At 41.2% G+C, this 20,813-nt stretch overlaps 2 protein-coding genes across 10 annotated transcripts in view; both read left to right on the top strand.

The window, feature by feature from the left end:
- IL1RL1 (interleukin 1 receptor like 1) overlaps positions 1-9,736 on the top strand; it is a 59,315-nt gene extending 49,579 nt beyond the window's left edge. For 5 of the 7 annotated variants that reach the window (XM_047852546.1, XM_047852544.1, XM_047852545.1 and 2 more), the window contains 3 exons: positions 3,988-4,134; positions 5,130-5,297; positions 8,218-9,736. In XM_047852546.1, the coding sequence (XP_047708502.1) occupies positions 3,988-4,134; positions 5,130-5,297; positions 8,218-8,603 (701 nt within the window). In that variant the 3' untranslated portion in view covers positions 8,604-9,736. Of the gene's footprint in view, positions 1-3,987; positions 4,135-5,129; positions 5,298-8,217 lie in introns of those variants that run through there. The other 2 variants (XM_047852547.1, XR_007150856.1) reach the window with 2 other exon arrangements.
- Positions 9,737-9,776: 40 nt separating this feature from the next.
- Positions 9,777-20,813, top strand: part of IL18R1 (interleukin 18 receptor 1) — a 40,771-nt gene continuing 29,734 nt past the window's right edge. Inside the window, exons 1-3 of one of the 3 annotated variants that reach the window (XM_047852539.1) lie at positions 9,777-11,568; positions 15,256-15,379; positions 19,183-19,288. In XM_047852539.1, the coding sequence (XP_047708495.1) occupies positions 11,390-11,568; positions 15,256-15,379; positions 19,183-19,288 (409 nt within the window). In that variant the 5' untranslated portion in view covers positions 9,777-11,389. Of the gene's footprint in view, positions 11,569-15,251; positions 15,380-19,179; positions 19,289-20,576; positions 20,663-20,813 lie in introns of those variants that run through there. The other 2 variants (XM_047852540.1, XM_047852541.1) reach the window with 2 other exon arrangements.

Here is a 20,813-nt window from a genome sequence, read left to right as displayed (position 1 = left end):
ACACATTTCTCGCACTTCTTCCCCCTCCACCTCTAGTAACCACCAGTCTAAATATAGGTGAGACTCAATGGAAGTCTGGTAGCTCGGCTCATTTCTTTATTGTATCTGTCATTCAACATGCGATTCAGGTGCTGCCTTTTACGGGGAGCCTTCCGTGACCGCCAGTTTGGAGTATATGTTCCTTACAGGTATTTCTGTAGGACCCTATTCCTGTCTCCACACTCATCACACTTATAAAAATTTGTTTGAGAGTCTGCTGAACATAACTGTGACCTCTGTGAGGTCAGGGATGGCGTCTCACCCATCTTTGTGTGCTCAGTCTGTAGGGCAGTGCTTGGTACCTAGCATGTGTCCAATAAAAATCGGTCCAACGAATAAGCGAATGCACACCAAAGTTATCAAGGAAAACTGTTTTTGTGCATTTCTACTGCTCTAGCGATAAGGCTCAATTATACCGCAAAACAGCAGTTTACATTTATGTTTCTCAGGTTGAATAACCTTCCCTGTAACTTGAAAAGGCCAGATTATTTGTAACTTTCCTATAGTTTCATCTGAATCTAGCGTGCCTTTAATGACTTCATTATAATTTGCTGCAATAAAATATGGTCATAACAAAAATGTGAAACTGACTACTCTTCAAGAGATTACATTCAGACACTACATATAATCTTTTAAAATGTAACATTCCCTTTCACAAATAATCAGTGGCATATGGGGGCAGGATGTAGAGAATGATCAAATGATCTGTCTTGGGTATAGGTAACAGGAGGACACATTTGTGTAAAGAGTCCAAAACAGACCATCTAAGAGTCATTGTGCTTTTTATCATCACCTGACCCAGACATTGTTAATCAATGTCAGTGATGACACGCTCTTCCTCTCGGGGCAGTCTGTTCCTTCCTTCCACTCTGTCGGTGTGTCCCCACAGGCAATGATGTCAGCAAAAATAGTTTTACAAACATTTCCTTCCTGAGAACCTATCAATTTCCTCACTTGTTTACATTTCCAGGCAAAGACATCCTATTCGTTAGATGATGCATTTAATCTGGTGTAAATGGGCGGGGAGAAAAATATGGTATTTTTACACTTGTAATTCCATGTACAACGACATGGAAGTTATTTAATGTGTTTGTCAAACAGCAAAAGGGAGAGTTGAACCCTCAGTTTATACCCCGAAGTGGGATATAGCCCCGATTAATTTGGATAAACACAGAAGCACAACCTGACGGAAAAAAACTGGGAGCGATGAAAACGGAGGCCACCAATTTGATATGTTCGTGCTAAGTCTCTGCCTGAGGTGGTGCTTCGGATTTTTGTTTTAATATAGACTTCAACCACCAATTTGTAAGTTTTTTACCAAACAAACAGAATCATGACTTCCCTGGATGATTTTGAGTGCTATTGAGTTCCGTGGGTCTCCAGCTTTCTCAGTTATAACTGAGTCACCCCAGGACATATGGACAATGTCAAGACGTCATGTTAGGGTAATGTTGTGATGGTAGTGGGCACATTGGTTCCCCAAGGAAAGGGGAAACTGCAGTCTCCACCCTGACACTGCCATTGCATCATTATCCCCATGTGAAGCTTTATTGTCACTTTATGAATGTTCTCTCATTACCTGTGTATTGGAATTGTTTTCACGTTACATGTACTTGGTGACTTTTTTCCTTCTAGTTTATTTGTATTTTCTACGTTTCCCTTGTTTTTCTTCAAATTCACATGGTTACACTCTGGCGGGGGGGGGGCCTGGCTGGCTTAGTTGGTGGAGCGTGTGACACTTGATCTTGGGGTCATGAGTTTGAACTCCATGTTGGGTATAGAAATTACTTAAAAATAAAATCTAAAAAAAAAAACCACAAAAAACATGGATACACTCTGTTTTGACAACTGTGTAAATTAAACAAAAACTGTTGCTACAGTAGCTCGTCACAATGAATGCCTTTATTTCTAATCACAGAATAAAAGAAATTACAACACTGCCTTGAGGCTTAGAAAACCAAAACTCTAAAAGCTTATGTTCCCATATTATTCAATGTGATTAAATAAATATTCGATACTCATAAGAATAGTAGTACACATTTATTCATTGTTTCCTTTGAACCTGTCTACTTATTTTCCATTTAATTTCTCATTTATTTGATCAATATTCCATGAAGAAGAGACTGTTACTATCATCCAATTTTGCAGCGAAGGAAACAGAAGCAAAAGGAGGTTGAATACATTACCAAATATTCTAGTTAGAGCCAGGATTCCAACTTAGACGGTGCTTTCCTGTTTATAAACACCTTCAGAAAGTATTTGGTGTTTAATCATTACATTAACAGGAAGGTATGGGACTTCAACTTCCTTTACTGACTTGGTTAACTTCTTTCCTCCTGTTGAAAGCAGCTGGTCACATGCACACTTACTTCACCAAAACCTCCACACTCCCAGAGTGTGTCTAGGTAGGACCTTTAGAGAGAGTGAACTGGGGCAGGGTGTGGACAATCCTGTTGAAATGCCTTACTTAGGGAGTGTCTATCATCTACACTAATGACAGTGCAGTCAGTAAACTCTCTGCCAATTTTCAGCAACACCCTCTGCTCCCTGGTTTTGAATCACTTCACCTTGGCCGTTCTTCATTTCATGGTGCTGGATGCTCAGCAGGCCGATGAGCCTTCAAGGGAGGAATTTGTGACTATGGATAAGTCGCAAATTTTCCATGGCAAGCCTAGGAACCCATGCTTTGAGACGTCACGTGAAAATGCAGGGAGAACACTGTTAAGAGTCAAATCTTATGTGAGGTCCTTCTCACGTTCATCTTTCAGGGGCACTATTTGTAAGAAGATACTTACTTCCAAAGAGAGAAGTAAACCTAAAACGTCCAAGAATACTATTAATAAGTATAATTCTTGTGTTCAGTGTGTATGTAGCTGTTACTAGGCCTTGAAAATGGGAACCATCTTGCATATGCACCTTGTGCAGAAGTGAGTACAGGACCCAGTTCAACGGTGGCTAAATGATGTCCACCATGAGAAAAGTAAGGGGCGTGTAGAACCTAAAACCCCAGTAGTTTGACTTCTCCATCAGTGATGCCTTAGTGACTTACAAGGTTCTTGTTTCTTCCCTGCTTTCTTGTTCCCCCAGCCCCAGATGCAGTAAGACCCCAAGATCTGTTGATTCATTCTCTTTCATGCCCCAATACCAAGTGCATCCATTCCTTTCTCATTCTTACAGGAGTCTGAGCCCTCCTTACCTCTAACTGCCAAGTATTACAGAAGCTTCCCAGCAATTTTACTCTAAGTTCCTACAGCCTCTCCCACAGAAACAAACCTTCCCCTACGTTCAGATGAATCTTGCTTATAAACCACTTTTGTTGTTAACACTCCACTCAAGACTCATCAAGGGCTCCCATGACCTTTACAGTAAAGACAAAAAAAAATACCTTGACAGGAATCTCAAGTCTGGTCAGAACCTCGCCCTGACACACACTTCTTACTGTGTCTGCCTCTAACTCCCCAAAATGGATCACTCCAGTTCCTCAGAACACACACACACCACATCTCTGCCCTCGGGCTCATAGCATCCACGGTAGCCAGGAATACGTTTTTCTTTTTTCTTTTTAAAGTTCTCTAAAACGTACGTATTCTTCAGGGACCTCCTCCTGCAGGAAGGCTTCCTTGCCCAGTCCAGCACGGAGCCAGCACTCTTAAGAACCTCTGCCAGCTAAAATCGCACTTTTACCTACTATCTTAGTTAAGTTTACGTTGGCCTTGACACCTTTTTTGCTCTGAGAATCCCCTACGATGCCTAGCCTTGCACAGAGTAGGTGCTCCATAAATGTTCACTTACTGATTCTTAAAGCAGCCATGAAAATTCCAGGGAAGCATCTTTTGTATGAATCTCTCATATGCCCAGTGGAGGTCAGCATCCATATATATTTGTTTATTTTACCTTGTTCTAGAAACAATAGTGATCATTTTTGTCTTCCCTTTATCTTTTGAATAGTTGACGATCAAAGTACCTACTACATACTGACAGGATTTAGCATCTTGTTAATGCTAATCAATATCATGGTGATAACGCTAAAAGTGTTCTGGATTGAGTTTATTCTGCTCTGGAGAGACATAGCTAGACCTTACAAAAGTAGGAATGGTAAGTGGCGAGTTTCAAATTTTTCTTCAAAAGGAAAGGATCCATAATGGCTGATGGTTACTTGTCTGTTGATCTCTTAACAGCTGTCAACTAAATCCAGATTTTGCTGATAAATGTATTCAGAGTAGACCTTTTTTTTTTTTTCAGTTCACTTAGTAGCCATTTTCTATCCTTTTTTGTTGCTTCTCATGGTTCTGAGATTCATCTCAACACCTCAGATTTCCTCCCCAACAGGATTGCTGTTCCTACTAAATAACAGAATCTGCCCCAAGCCCAGAGTGGTTTAAACAGTTTGGAAAATGTGTATTGGTGAAACTTCATGGAATTTAAAACATTAAAAAAATTGTTCCCGTTTTCCAGAAGTGAACAGTTTAGAAGGGGCCATCAGAATGCGGGTGTATTTTGCCAGAAAGCCCATTCCATAAAGAGTCCTATCTATGCACATAAGTAGACACATGAAAGAATACAACTGTGGCCCGCTAAACAAGAACACCATTCTTTCCTTTGAATGAAGATATATTTTACATTTTCCCTATGGTCCTCTCAATTCGGGCTAATTATTAGATTTGTGGGAAATGCAGATCCTTTAAAAAATTCTACTTGAGCATTTCCGTTTCCTTGGGTAAGCACGGAGAAAACAAAAGATAAAATTGAGATCTGCCCCAAACAGCAGAACTCGTTATCCATGACTATAAATATTTCTCAATAAATTATTACTCACACTTGACAATATGATGTGATGAGCTAAACTGGACGGGCTCTTGCCTATTCCCTCTCATTCAGTGTGAGACAGTGAAGAGGTGAACTTTAGGATTAGATTGATTTTCTGATAACTTTCTGTAGCAGTAGATTGTCCTCACCATCTCTGGATTCCAGAATATTTTGGGGGGTGGGATGCAATCACCACCAACCATAAAATCGAGTGAAGAATGTCTAGTGAGAGTCAAATTTGGAGAACCAAGTAATAAAGTTGCTTTTCTTGTTCTCATTTTCAGATGGGAAGATCTACGATGCTTACGTTATCTATCCGCGGAACTATACAAATAGTCCTGAGAGGGCCAGTGCTGTGGAATATTTTGTTTACCAGATTCTGCCTGATGTTCTGGAAAATAAATGTGGTTATAACTTATGCATTTACGGGAGAGATATGCTACCTGGAGAAGGTAAAGCTGTCAAAATACATCAAGGACAGGGGCGCCTGTGTGGCTCAGTGAAAGGACCAACTCTTGATTTCGGCTCATCATGAGCCCATGTTTCACTGGATCCAATCCCGCCTCAGGCTATGCGCCGGACAGAGACTGAGATTCTTTCTCCTTCTCTCACTGCCCCTCCTCCCTCTCAAAATAAAATAAACTTAAAAAAAATACATTAAGGACAGAAATTCACATTCATCAGAACCCTAAGAGATAGGTGGTCTTCTCCCTGTGTTGGATAGGGAATTGCAATCATTATTCCATGCCTTAAAACCAGGGTTTTTAAGTATTGCTCTGGAAGAATGAGATGCTTACTCTTTGCTCCTCCTGCCCCCATAGCCAAACCGATCGTGACGTTTTCGCAGGAGTGTCAGTGACGTGAAGACACAGTAAGCTGTCTTTGCGGGGTGGATTTAGCAAAGCACTGCCCCTACTTACTTCCCACATCCACCACTAACATAACTGACATTTCTTAGTTCTCTCTAGAAGAATTGAAAGAGGACTCACAAAACAAAGAATTTTGTTCTAATATCCAGAGGCATTGGCTACAATATTTGAAAGGCCTCAGAGTCTTTATGATTTTCCTTGTATAGGGGAAACATTTGCAGATGTATATTCTCACAACAACTAGAGCTGTCTTCTGTTTCATCAAGTGTAGTCAATTCCATGTACCTTTGAGAGTAATTCTGGCATTTCAGAAGCGGTTCTCCCTGTCTCTCTACATTTATGTCAAGTACCCATGAACCCTCCTTAAGGCCCTTCTCAAATTCCTCAGGGACCAGGAAGCATGTGGAATATGAATGAGGCAGGAGCATCATGAGGGTAATTCCAATAAAGCAAATGCTTAGTAGACTGTGAACTTAACCTGGCATTTCCACTGAAAAGAGGGATTCAGCATCTATAGATTTAAAGGAATACATGGAAGGTGAAGCCGGTTTGTCCTGGAATATTTATTTGGGCAATGTTAATCACCCCATAATGGCTTGGGAGGCTTATAAAATGAACAATTCAGGAAAATGTAATCCAAGTTTCCTCTGGATTCTTTCTCCCTCCTCCAACTCTCCCTTTGGCTACTCAGGCCAGTCGAGAGGAGCAAGTCATGGTGCTCGAATGTTCTTTTTCATGTGACACACCAGCACAGGAAGCTGCAGGGATTCCATCTGTTCGTGATGTCACAGCACCTGCTACACTTGGCTGCAAGCTCTTCATCTCTTCTTTCTGAGATCCATTGACCTCACTTGTAGCTCCGTCTCGCTCCAGACAGCTCGCTGATGCTCAAGCTCGTGTAGCCTGCATTGTGCTGGTTTTCATGTGAGAAGACTTCCTACTTCCCCTCCCTCAAGGGGAAGTCTTCTGACCTTACTTCAACCAAAATAAAATCAGATCTAACAAAACAACACCAAACTTCACTCTTCCCTTAGAAAAAGATCATGACTGCCTGCATCAGTATATTTCTTCCCCTCCTAGGTATCTTCTGTTTGCTCCTTCAAGTCCACTCTGCATCCCACTCCATCCAATGGCCCTGGGTGGCTGGTCATTATGGAATCCATCACACCCCTGCCTTCTGCTCCACGCTGAGTTTGGCCAAGAGGGAGCACTGGGGGCAGGTCAGAGGCAGTCATCTTGTGAGGTTGCCAGGGTGGCTGGGCTCCTTTCTCCCAAAGCAAGGGCTCTTGATAGCTGCCTTCATACTCATTAGGGTTCCATAACTGCTTCCTCCCCTTTGTACCTGGAGGGTGGTAATGCCTCCTGTGTTATTTCCAATGTTGGGGGTTCTGAGGTATCTCTCATTGATTTCCCTTGGGTCTGCCCACATCTTTTATAAATTGACCTTTCATTAAACTCTCTTAAGTCAGTCCTTTGAGTATGCCAAGTTTTATGTTGGGATCCTGACCAACATAAGGTCTATACCTGGCAGTATTTAACATTTATTTCCCTAGTTCCCACTACATGAATTGGCAGTCTTTCAGCTGCCAGCCTCTAGGAATATCTTGCGTGGTTTCATTCATGGTTAAGCTTCTTTGATCGTGCTGTTACCTCCTTGCAGTGAGAGCTGAGTATTTTACATGTTCTTTCTAAGTCTGTCCAGAAGTTACCTGCTATCATCTTGGAGTTGATGCTGTATTAACTCCAACTTGATAAGGGGATCTGGTCTTCCTTAAGATTTTTCTAGTCTGGATCAAATCAGCTTCTAAAACAGAGATCTTGGGGAAAGACATGAATCCAGGACTCCCCTAGAGGCTTGAATCAGTTCAGAGAAGCAAGGGTTCCTAAGAGTTAAAGTTCTAAGCCCTATTAAACACATAAGCTAATATTCGAAGAGGGCAACATGTAGTTAATGAACTTGAATTCTAAGTCTCTTGCTAAATATCTCTACATTCCCATTTAAAAAAAATTTTTTTTTCAACGTTTTATTTATTTTTGGGACAGAGAGAGACAGAGCATGAACGGGGGAGGGGCAGAGAGAGAGGGAGACACAGAATCAGAAACAGGCTCCAGGCTCTGAGCCATCAGCCCTGAGCCTGACGCGGGGCTCGAACTCACAGACCGCGAGATCGTGACCTGGTTGAAGTCGGACGCTTAACCGACTGCGCCACCCAGGCGCCCCTCTACATTCCCATTTAACTCCAAGGACTCTGTTTTAGTTAGGACCCCTCTACCTGGGAAGGAAGAAGGCTTTGGGACTGATGTTCTGACAGTGAGGAGAATATGAACACAAGTTGTCCATCCAAGCTCATTCCCACTTTCCTGAATGAAGAATTGATCAGTGTCAGAATCTCATGGCAGGCTATAACAATAACAGTTTTTTAAAGTTCAGAACATTTATGATCAAAGCATTAGACTTAAAAATGCATCAACAGGAAATCTGATCCATGTCTTTTATCCCCAGATGCAGCCACCTCAGTGGAAACCAACATACGAAAGAGTAGGCGGCACATTTTTATCCTGACTCCTGAAATCACTCACTGCAGGGAGTTTGCCTATGAGCAGGAGATCGCCTTGCACAGTGCCCTCATCCAGAACGACTCCAAGGTGATTCTTATAGAATTAGAGGCTCTGAGCAAGCCAGGAGGGATGCAGTTTGGGGAGCTCCAAGATTCCCTCAAGCACGTCGTGGAAATGCAAGGTACCATCAAGTGGAAGGAAGATGATGTGGCCAACAAACGGTCCCTGAATTCCAAGTTCTGGAAGCACGTGAGGTACCACATGCCTGTGCCAAACAAACCCTCAAGGAAGACATCCACTTGGGCTTCCCTGAGTACCCAGGGGCAGTAGCGCTTGCTTTGATGTGCTGGTGCACCAGATTTCCTAGATCTGCATTCCTTCTGGCAGGATTACGCCCCTGGGCCAGACACTGGAGCAGAGGCATGAGAAATGGGGACATGTCAAGGGTGTTCAGGCCTCAGGTTTCATCTAGCAACTTTACTTCCATTTTCCTGATTCTGGGTAGATGCAAAATGCCCCAAAATTTTTATCCTCGCTCCCCCTCTCTTCACCCCACATTTTCTTCCCTTTCTCCTTTTGCTGGTCTTTCTCCATAAGGCCTAGGATCTTTTCACTATTCTTTTTTCCCTCTTTCTCTCTCTTTCTTGTTCTCCTGCCCCGTTTTCCTTGTCAATATTCTACATTTTGAACAAACGAAAAGCATTAGAGCGAAATTTTCATGTAACCGTGAAGAACATTCCGATTCCCACAAGCAGAATATTAGCAGCAAATCTTGTTTCCAACCTACCAAAAGTTATTATATTTTATTTTAATGGGTGCTAAGTTTTATCATCTCAATATTGTGGATACCATTGGGGTCCCTTACCCAACTGCCATTACAATCAGTATTTGAAGTTCTAAAGTCACTTTGATATATTTTTATTCTCCTTAGAAATATTTTTTTCTCACTCTAAAAGTTACAGAAGAACAGAAAAGATCAAAGAAGAAAAGAGTGAGCATTATCCACAAATCCATCATCCTAAGATAATGACTTTTAAACATTTGGGTAAATTTGTATTTAAAAAATTTTTAACTTGTACTTAAATGTTCTGTTAATATAGCTGAGCTCGCACAGCGTGTAGGGTTTATACATTTTTTTCTACTTAACATCATAATAAAAACATTTGACATGTCACTTAAATTTTAACATTTTAACTATTCATAGAGTTCTATTTCACTGTTGTGCCACAGATGACATGCCTAATTAGTTATTGTTGTATATTTGAGTTGTGTTGAGTTTAAATAGCCATCATTATAAGTAATTTTGCAATGACCATACCAGCATATTTTATATTCCCCAGTTACAATTTTTGAACTTAAAACAATGTTTGTTTATTTATTTTGAGAGAGAGAGAGAGAGAGAGAGAGAGAGAGAAAGAGAGTGGGGGGAGCAGTAGAGAGAGAGAGGGAGACAAAGAATCCCAAGCAGGCTCCAAGCTGTCAGCACAGAGCCCAATGCGGGGCTCGATCTCACAAACTGTGAGATCATGACCTGAGCCGAAACCAAGAGTTGGATGCTTAACTGACTGAGCCACCCAGGCGCCCCCTATTTTTATTTTTTAATTTGAGAAATTGGTTTGTTGTAACATTTCTATGAAATTAGTAAAGCATTTTGACAGAACTCTTTGACAAAAGTGATGTCAAGGTATGCAGTCAAGACCACTCCTTGAAGGAGTTCACATAGCCTCAGGGGCCACAGAGCCGATCAGTGGATCTGGAACTCAGCAGTTCCTCCCAGGCTGGGAGTCCTGTCAGAGCTCAGATTTTACAGGTGGATGGAGATCTTACCCTCAGCTGAGCTGCTTTAAAACATATATGATTTCAGATTTAGCTACAAAAGAAAACTGCACTCCAGACCCTCGACAGTAAGTATAATTTTGCATTGTCACTCAATGCCTTACTGAGCCTTGCTTGAAAAGAGATCATATTTCTGGAAGGTTGCCTAAAGGATCTGTAGTTACCCATCCTTCTATGTACCCTATAATCTGAATCTATACTCCCTGGATTAAGGTTACCAGATAAATTACAAGACATCAGTTAAAGTTGAATTCCAAGAATGAATTTTCATATGAAATTGATCTGAAATTCAAATTTAGCTGCGAATCTTGTATTTTTATTTGCTAAATCTGATTCTCCCTATGCTGGTGGGCTATTGTGCTTTTCTGTGGTGACATCTGATTTCGTTGAATTAGTAAAAAAAAAAAAAAAGCCTGTGAGAAGGATGCCCTATAAATGATTGGTCAGCATCACCTAATTTAGAATCAACAATCTATCCTCTGCTCTCAACCAGCTGTGTGACTATGAGTAAGTTCCTCAACTTCTCCAAAATTTCTCCAAAATTACCTTAGGTAACGTGAGAATAAACCATATCAAACTCTTTGTATTTTTGTGCAAATCAAAAAGTAGAAGAAGACTCTTTGGACTAGAGAAGAATTCAATAAATGGCAACATCTCATTGTGCTTTTTGAAACGTGGATGATACTCCAAGTCCTCTCGTAATGAGCACCTCTGAAGGGTATTTCTCCACCCTCGCCTTCAGGAAAGATGTGCCTTTAATCCTGCTTCCCCACCCACCTAGACTTAACAGACATTTGTTTGGTGGATGGACACAGGGCATTTTGGAACTGATTTTATTTACCTCTTTGCATTAGCTACTTGACAGCATGGAGACTAATTTGGGCTCTTTCTACAGCAAGTACGTACATGGGATATCACAACAAGGAATTTATAATAATCTCTTCCCTGTTTTTGATACACTTTCTTTTTAACTATATTTTAACTGTCTGTATTATATGCTGCTTTGCAAGTATTCAACGTTTACATTTCCTGAACATGGGCTGAGTATCTCTTTGAGAAGGGCAGGGAGAGGAAGAGCTCTGGAGGGGTATTCAGGTGAATCAGGCATACTCCTTACTTATCTTATGGGGTTAGAACGAGAAGGGACAAGGGAAACACTTCACAGAACCAGACAGGGCTGGCCCCAGGAGCAACTCTGAGCTCTTTTCTGCAGTGCTTCCTTTCCCAAACTTACACACCACCTCCCAAGTCATCTGAGCTTCGGTTTCTGCAAACTAAGGATGGAGAAGAAGAGCTCTGAGGTCTTTCTCAGTTCTCATAGCTGGATTCCAAGCATATGCTCACAGGGACACTGCAGAACTTCCAGAAGCCTGGATTCTCCTGCCAGCAGCACCACCGACCTTTCTCACTTCCTTCATCTGTACCATCAGAGTGACAAGTGCTTCATGTACCACACAAGGTAGTGTGAAATACAATGAATACAGCCCAAACCAGTGATGTGTCTACCTTATGACCTGGGTTTAAATTCTGGTGAATTATAAAGACACAAAGAATTGCTCTTGCTTGAGTCAAATTTGCATACAATAAAAGGCAAGATTTTAAGTTTGATGAGTCTTGACAATTACGCATACTTGTGTAGCTATCATCCCAAACAAGATAGAAATAGTTCCATCACCCCCGGACGTTCCATCCTTCCATTTCTCAGTCAATCCCTCTCCTCAGAGGCAGTGTTCTGATTTCTATCTCTATGGATTCGTTTTGTCAGATCTTGAAATTTCTATCAGTAAAGTTAGGCGTGCAGCATTGTGACTCCCTACTTCCACACAATGTAACATTTTGAAGATTCATCAATGTTTTGCATGTGTCAGTAGTTTGTTCCTCTGTATTACTGAGCGGTATTCCATTGTATGGCTGTACACGGTATGTTTAACCTATCCCTGTTGGTGGACACATGGGTGGTTTCATGTTGTGCCTACTGTGGATCTGGAGACTGTGAACACTCTTGTGGACTTGTGTTTGTATTTTTCTTAGCTCAATACCTAGGACTGGTCCCTTTCTGGAAACTGTCAAATTGGCAAACTGTACCATTTTATGTTTCCTACGGTTATGTATGAGACTGCTCTTATGATTGAGTCAATCCTCACCAATGACTGGTATTGTCAGGCTTCTTTTCCTTTTAGTTATTTCAGTGGGTGACAAATGAACCTCATTATGGTTTAATTTGTAGTTCCCTGATGATTAATGATGTTGAACCTTTTTCATGACCTTATTCACCAATAAGATTCATGTATTGCTCAGTGAAAGTAAAGTCTTCTGCACATTTTTAAATTGTGTTGTTTCTCTTCATATTGTTGATGTGTGGAAATTTTTAAAATATATTCTGTATATAAATTCCTCTTCATATAGGTGTAAGGTGAGAATTATTCCAGGCTTACCTCCTTATCTCTTCCTTTTTTTAAAAAAAAATTTTTTTAACATTTATTTATTTTTGAGACAGAGAGAGACAGAGCATGAACAGGGGAAGGGCAGAGAGAGAGGGAGACACGGAATCTGAAACAGGCTCCAGGCTCTGAGCTGTCAGCACAGAGCCCGACGCGGGGCTCGAACCCACGGACCGTGAGATCATGACCTGAGCCGAAGTCGGACACTTAACCGACCGAGCCACCCAGGCGCCCCTCTTCCTTTTTTTTAAATGAAATCATTGATTAGCAGACATTTTTAATTTTGATAACACCCAACTGATCAATTTTTCTTATATGGTTAGTGTTTTATGTGTCCTAAGTTTTTGTTTGTGTTTGTTTTTGTTTGTTTGTTTGTTTGTTTGTTTTTATCTCAACATCATGGAGATATTCTCCTATGGATCTTCACGAAGTATTTATGGTTCCAGCTTTTATGTTCACTATGATCACATTGTCCACTGTGAATTAGTATTTGTATATAGGATGAGGGGAGGGTTAAGCTTCATTTTTTCCCCCACAGAGATGCCCAATTTTTTCAGCAACACTTGTGAAAAAATTTTCTTTCTCCATTGAATTGACATGGTGCCCTGGTCAAAAATCAATAGGCTGTAAATGTGTGGGTCTATTACTCTACTCTCTATTATTTTCTGTTTATATGTTCATGCAAATATCACAGTTAAGATTAGTATTGCCTTATTGTAAACCTTCAAGTCAGTGTAAGTCTTTGTTCTTTTCTCCCCAAGATTGTTCCAACTATTCTAGATCATTTGCATTTTCACATAAATTGTAGAAACAGTTTCTCGATTTCTTTGAAAATTCCTCCTAGGATTTGGATTGCATGAAATATATAGACTCTATAACGTATAGAGTCAAAAATGTATAGACTATATAAACTCCACAGTTTGTGCACAATAGATATCTTAACAATTTTTAGGTCTTTCCAATCTTCCAATTTTTAGGTCTTTCATTTTTCTTGGCAGTATTTTGTAGATTCCATTGTAGACAATTTGTACATGTTTCAAGGGACTTATACCCTGGTATTTAATTTTTATGGTATTATACGTGGTAGTATTAACAAGTTTCATTTTTCAAATTTCTATTACTAGTATATAGAATTACACTTGAGTTTGTATATTGGCTTTTTATTCCATGGTTTTGCTGAACTCACCTATTATTTCCAGTAACTCTTTTGTGAATTTCAAAGGGGTGATCATGAAATCGACCCTCTGTCAAAAACAGTAGTTTTATCTCTTCATTTCCAATCTGTATGTCTTCTATTTTTATTTCTTTGCTTATTACAACAGGATTGTCCCAGATGAAAGATAACATCCTTATCTTGTTCCCCATCTTAGAAAAAAAAAAGCAAAGTGTTTCGGTATTAACGATGAAACTACCTACAGGTTTCTTATAGACATTCTTTATCAGATCAAGACTGCCCCTTTCTATTCTCAGTATTCCTAGTGTTATTTGAAGAAAGCCTGTTGAATTTTGTCAGATGCTTGTTCTTATTGCATTTGAGATAATTATATGATTATTCTCTTTTATTATATGATGAATTATTTTGACCGAGTAAAAAGGATGAAAACCACTGTCTCATTAAACGTTCTTCCTGTCAGCCATGGTTTCGTTCTTCACTTTTCTTGGAAAGACCCTACCACAGACCAGTCTAAAAATGTATCCTGAGTTCTACCACAGTAAAACAAAAAAAACAAAAAATTAGGAGTACAAGTTCTCCTTTGCCCTTCTTTTGTTCTAAACAATCTAAAATTTCAGTTCAACACCTCTGACCCCTCTCCATTACTTCCCAGGAGAGAACCGCCCCCGCCCCAACCCCCAGCACAGGCAGAAGGCCTCGGCACAGATCTGAGGCTTCAGTGCTTCAGACAATGGCTTCCTCCTCACCTTGGATGACTTCTAGAAGCCGTCCTGTCATTTTGGAGCTGTTACTTGGCCTCTTTCCTGTCTACAGCCCCCACCCCTGGCTCCTTCCCCTTGACCACAGACGGTGCCCCTCTGCCCCACGGGCGGGTTGACTTTACTCTGGTGCAAACCTTTCGGCGGCCTGTAGGGTGTGCAAATGCAGCACCGAGCGCCCAGGGCACTAAGGGTCCCTCGGCCACCGCCCACCAGCCGAGAGTTCCCGAGACCCGCCGCGACCAGCCGGGGACCGCAGCCGACCTCCGTGCAAGGGCGAGGCGGGATTTTCCAGCTGTGTGCGGTCGCCGCCGCGATCAAGCAGCTCCCGGAACTCAGAGGCGGGGCGCCCAGGTGGAGGAGCCCAAACCCCAAGAACGCTGGGAGGGGCGCCCCAGACAAGGAGCACTCCGGGGCCGAAACGCCTGCGCCAGGGCGTACCCCACTCAGAGGAGCACCTCAGACTGGGAGGATTCCCCCCATCGCTTAGCCCCCCACTGGGAGCAAACCTCGACCAGGAGCATCTTCGATTGGAGCAACCCAGACCTGGAACACTCTGCGGGACCCAGCAGCGCCCCACTTCCAACACTGCAGACACTGGGCAGGGGCAGCGTCCCACCTACAGCCTTCGCGGCGGCTGCCGGACGCTTTTTCTTTCTTCTGCTTTTTTTGGTACCCCTCCCCCCCCCTTTTTTTTTTCCTCCAACCTTCTCTAGTTGCCTTATATCTTTAATCACACTTGCGGCTCCTCTCTTTCCTTTCGTGTTTCACAGCGCTGGGGAGGCGGCGATTGCAGTTTCTCACCTGCTGTTTGAACTCCTGCCTCTGTCGCAGAGGCCACCAGGGTGGAGGAGGGACGGCCGCCCCCGCGCCAGCCTCGGGGACTCCCCTCTGAAGGTAAGAAGCCGGGCCCGGATGCCATCCTCACCCCCTGCCCCCTCCCCTCTGCTGCCGGCCCGCCTGGCAAAGGGCGACCCACCCTCCTGGGGCCAGGATTCTGAAAACAAGATCAGCTTAGTATGTATGCCACTATGTGTACAGGTCTGCCTCCACTTAGGATGAGGGTAGTCCTGACAGACCCAGCCTAAGCTGAAAATATCTTAAGTCACTGGAACAGGAATCTATTTCTTGAACATCATAGCTTAGCCCAGCCTACCTTGAAGGTGCTCAGAACACATACAGTAGCCTACAGCTGGGCAAAATCCTCTATCACAATGCCTAATTCATAATAAACTGTGGAGTATCTCATTCAGTTGATCGGATAGTGTGCTGAAAGTGAGGAACAGAATGGTTGCCTGGGTACAAAATGGTTGTAAATGTATCTATTGTTCACCCTCGTGAACCCCTGGCCCACTAGGAGTTGGGACTAGAGAGGATCCTAGGGCGTAACACTAGCCTGGGGGAAGATACAGATTCAAGGTTCCAGATACGGTTTCCACGGAATGTGTATCTCTTTTGCACCATCATAAACGAAAAAAAAACTCATAAGTGGAGTCACCGTATGTAAGGACTGTATATATATATATATATATATATATATATTCAGATATGTATATAAATATTGAGTATATATGTGCATGTGTCTGCATATACACACATATATATGCACACACACACACACACATGAATAGTTGGTGAGACAGCATCATCAACTTTCCCTGATAGTATAATTTTAAAGGTTAAAACTTCTCCATTTTTTTTTCCTGAAAAAGTGAAAATGGCTAAAATATTTGGTAGTTTTCACTTATTAAGCTCTTGTCTGTCATGGCATAGAAAACTTTTAGATGCATTATTTTTATTTATTCTTCCTGTAGGCCAAATGAAGTAGGCACTATCATTATGCTTAATTAAAGGGGGAGAACCAAAGCACAGGGATGTTTAGTTATTTATCCAAGGGCATCCAGCTACTGAGTAATAGATCACAGATTCACAACAAAATTTCTCTGATTCCAAAACGTTTGCCTTTAATTCGAGGTGCCTCCAGGAGTGAGAACCCTGAGCAAATCGCACTGCAGTTATGAGACAAATTAATGACTGGGCAATCCCAGGCAGATATAGACACCTGAGGTGATTGTATGAATTTCACCCCCTTCCCCTGGTCTATTCTTGGGAACTTCCACCAACACTCATTTGGTGCTGTGCAACGCTGGGATCTGGGGCACACATCTCAACCCAAGGTCCTTGGATGGTTTGGGAGGGTGTAGATTTGGGAGAAACTGGGTTTATGCAGGTTCTGGGACGGTATGACTGCTCCCCCCTCCCACCGGCACAAAAACATATAAAGGCACTGAGCAAGTGGTGTGGGAACACGGAAAGACAGGGTCTCTGGCCTCAGGGAAGTCCCAGGGAGCGGGGATCAATCAGGAGTAATGGGAATGCAGTGTGTACAAGTGTGCAGGTGTCTGGGGCACCAGCCGTTGGAGAGCTTCCTTGAGAAGGCAACCATTGAGCCAGGCTGTTAGAATTCAGGGAGCCGACAGTTAGAAGCAGGAAGGGTTCAAGTAGCAGGACTGGCACAGGCACAGGTGGAGGTGGGGGAAGCAGAAGGATCACAGCAGGTGTCTGTGGAAAAGACTATGAAATGGGGATGATTCTCCTGGCCCTGCACAGGGCAACCCTTGTTCAACATAAATGCTGCTTTCCTTGGAGTGGAAGCGTGGATGTGCACGCACGTTTGCACATGTGTGTGTTTTATGTCCAAGATCGCTTTTTCCTCTTTGCATTTGGTGGTTTTGTCATGTCGAAGGCTGAGTGAAACACTTAGGCATTGAACACTGTAGAGAAACAGTTATTTTAAAAATCACTGGTGTTAAGATTTTCATCAAGGCAGCTTATCTTAGGAGGTACTCAATTATGTTTTTCTAATAAGGGTGATTTTCACGGAAGCAATCTACATCTATTTATGTGGGTCAGTGTAACTTTCTACAATCCGGACCTATTCACCTGGTTCAGTCTCAGCTTCCTCAGCAGAAATTCTGTGAACTATTATTATTTTTTTCTAGAGAATGGTCACTTTGCTCAGGGTGGGGTCTATAAACAGGGCAGTTGGACAGAACCAGGGACTCAGGAATGAACATTCAGACACTCTGCAGGGGCCCTGGATAGTATTACGTTGGGTTCAGAGAAAACAGTTGGCTTGTGTCTGTATCCTCACTCTAAGTCACACAATTTTTAGAAGAGAACCTTCTTCGTTTAGAGAAAATTTCATTCCATTTGATGATTTAGGGGAAGTTTGTGAGTATTCTTTGTGTGTGTATGTGTGTGTGTGCACATAGATAACTCACTTATATACACATACATATATATGCACAGATACTTAATGTCTTAAATAATAAATATTATCATTAAATGTGTATATTTGTGATCTATTAAATTTACTTTTAAGTATACAAATAAGCCCCCTAGATTAGTGTCTTTCTACCTTGGCTGCATATTAGAATCACCTGGATGATGTTTAACAATCAGGAAGCCTAGGCTGTACCTCAGGTGTCTGGGTGGGGACCCAGGCATTATTATTATCATTTTTTTTTAAGCTCAAGGTAGACTTCACATTCACTGTTAAAACATATTTTCCAAGATGTCATGATTTAAGAAGCATTTCAAAAGTAAGATTATGCGGGTGTAACAGTGGATCAGGTGATCACCTAAGATGCCCAACTGTATATAGTTAATGAATCTAATGTGTGTGTTAATTCAGCAGATAATAAACAAACATAAAACAAAGTGTATCCGTTAGCGATAAGTGCTATGAATGGAAAAATAAAACACAACGGAAGAGGAGAGAGAGAGTGGTGTGTGTGTGTGTGTGTGTGCTTGGATATATTTGCACTTCCTGAGCAGTCATACTGTTAGATTTCCACAGAGTGCTTGCACAGAGGGCCCATACTTATAACTATGCTGTCAACACATAGGAAAGGCAGGACTCTTTAATTAATTATTCATCTGATAAAGAGTAGGATGAGGGTTCAAATCCAGCCAGTCTGGCCCCAGAGGCCGTGCTCCAAAAACTGATACATATCGTCTGACATGAGAAGATGGCCATGGGGTTATTTTGTAATCAAATATATCTTATAAATTATAATTAGACTCATATCAAGGAATATATGTAGCAATTAAGATGATAGTAGCAAAGACATTTTTGTGACACAGGAAGGTGCTCATTTAATGAGTGGAAAATGCAGGATATGAAACTTTTTAAACATAATCCTAATTAGTTGAAAAAATATGTAGAAAAAGCACAAGGAAACATGTTAAATTATTTTTCATATTGAGATTATTTTCTTCTTTTCAATCTTCATTTTATAAATGCCCCCTATTGGGTGTATAATACTTTAGAAATCAGAAAAAAAATTTTTTTTAAAGAAAGGAAAGAAGCAAGGAAGGAAAGCAAGAAGGAAGGAAGAAAGAAAGAAGAAAGAAATTCAAATATTATGGAAAGGCAAAAAAAAAAAATCAACATCACACATGGTACCAAATGTGACATTTCCAGAATAGTTTTTCTTTTGGAAATGAGTTCTATTATTTAATATCTTAATCTTTTAAATCCATAAAAGCACAATACAATTTTTATGTTTACATACACAGAGCAGTGCAAATATCAGCTAATTTGTATACTGGGTTCGTAACATGATTCATATTGAAACTCAGAGTTAACTCATCAGAATGCTAGATTATTTCTTAATAACTTTATCTCTCAGTAGACCTTGAAAATTAACAAAAACCAAAACCAAGAAAAAAATAGCAGTGCCCTTTATAAGGCTGTGTCAACCTTCACCAGAGGAAACAACACGTTTCATTCTATCCAAGGTAAGAGAATAGATAGTTAATAATAAATATGTGTGTGTGAGTGTGGGTGGGGGATTGATTTCAAACCATAGAACCATAGAAATATTCTAATTTAGTTATTTTGAACACTTGGTACTTTCCATACCTACTTAACCCTTTACATGACTGATTATTATCTCTTGGAAATTACATCAGATGCTTTGCTTTGTGATGTTATTCATAAAGATTGATGTAAATGGTCTGACTGCATAGCCCTTAAACTTCATCCAGGATTTGGACGTTAACTGTTTTTCTTCTTTTTTAAGTATGGGAGGTGCATGGCAGTTAGTAAGAGAATTATTTGGGACTGAGAGGCCACTATGCATCCAGAAATCCTTGGCAAACATTAGCTCATTCTATCACTCAGTAATTTTGGTCATAGGCCTTCTTATCATCTCCCCTTTGGTAATGAGCAGCTAGTCTCTGAGACTTTTAAGTAACTTGCCCGAGGTTGTACAGCTGGTCGAGACTCAGCTGGAGATGCCAACCCAGGTGTAAGAGCCCCGCTGCCCCCTTCCCCTGTCCTACTCTCTAAAATTGTAATTCTCAGGACAAAAGATGGGTTAGAGTACGACTGAAATTCAACACAGATTTGAGTTCATTGACCCAATGTAGATTAGGCATTTGGAGTGTAGGAAACTCTTGCTTTGTCTCTGTTTCCCTAAAATAAACACACGTGGGCATGTGTGTATACACACATGCATGCACATCCGTACACCTGTTCCTCCGGAATGAGCATTAGTCCTTACTATGTACTAAGCATTGTACGACTGTGTGCTGGGATGTTAGTGATATAGTCATGGACAAAACAGACTTAATTCCTAACTTATCAAGAACTTAGTTCTGATGAAGAAAGATGGATATTTAAAAATTCAAGCCACACATGAAGATCACAATGAGCATTTTGGTGTGATGAGAAAAAAAAGAACACACACACACACACACACACACCCCTACATGAGTAGACCTGCCATACATATCTTGGCACTTCACAGAATGTTCTTTCATAGAATAGTAGATTTTCTGTACAGCAGACTCTCTTGTATTAGAAAATTGCATTATTAGGAATTTTTCCTGCCTTGAAATGTGATGAATTCTATATGGCTGAAAGTTCTGAGAACACTTGGTGACTCTATTAAGGGATATGGAAACTTACTGTGCTGATTTTTTTAAAGTTGGCGTGCCAGAAGATGTTTTAAAATCTCCTTCATGAGACAGGTATACTTTTGTTTGCAAGTTTTGGCTGAACCCATCTTGCTCTGTTTTCCAGAGAAACCACTGGAAACAGAATCCTAAATATGCGTCATATAGAACTGCTCTTAACACTTTTGGCACTTATGTTTACAAGCACCTCAGGTAAGTAATTATAATCATTCACGGACATACTTCATCGGTAGTTGAGAGGGAAGAGCAAGGTTTCACTTTTTTTTATGTGGAGATGGCTACTGAAAATGCTGAATTTATTAACATTAGTGGTTTTAAATTTTACTTTGAGAGTTACCAATTC

The sequence above is a fragment of the Prionailurus viverrinus genome, chromosome A3, assembly GCF_022837055.1.
Source record: "Prionailurus viverrinus isolate Anna chromosome A3, UM_Priviv_1.0, whole genome shotgun sequence".
NCBI classification, from domain to species: Eukaryota; Metazoa; Chordata; class Mammalia; order Carnivora; family Felidae; genus Prionailurus; species Prionailurus viverrinus.
The sequence above is the reverse complement of the archived record's forward strand: the minus strand, read 5'-3'. Positions and strand labels throughout refer to the sequence as shown.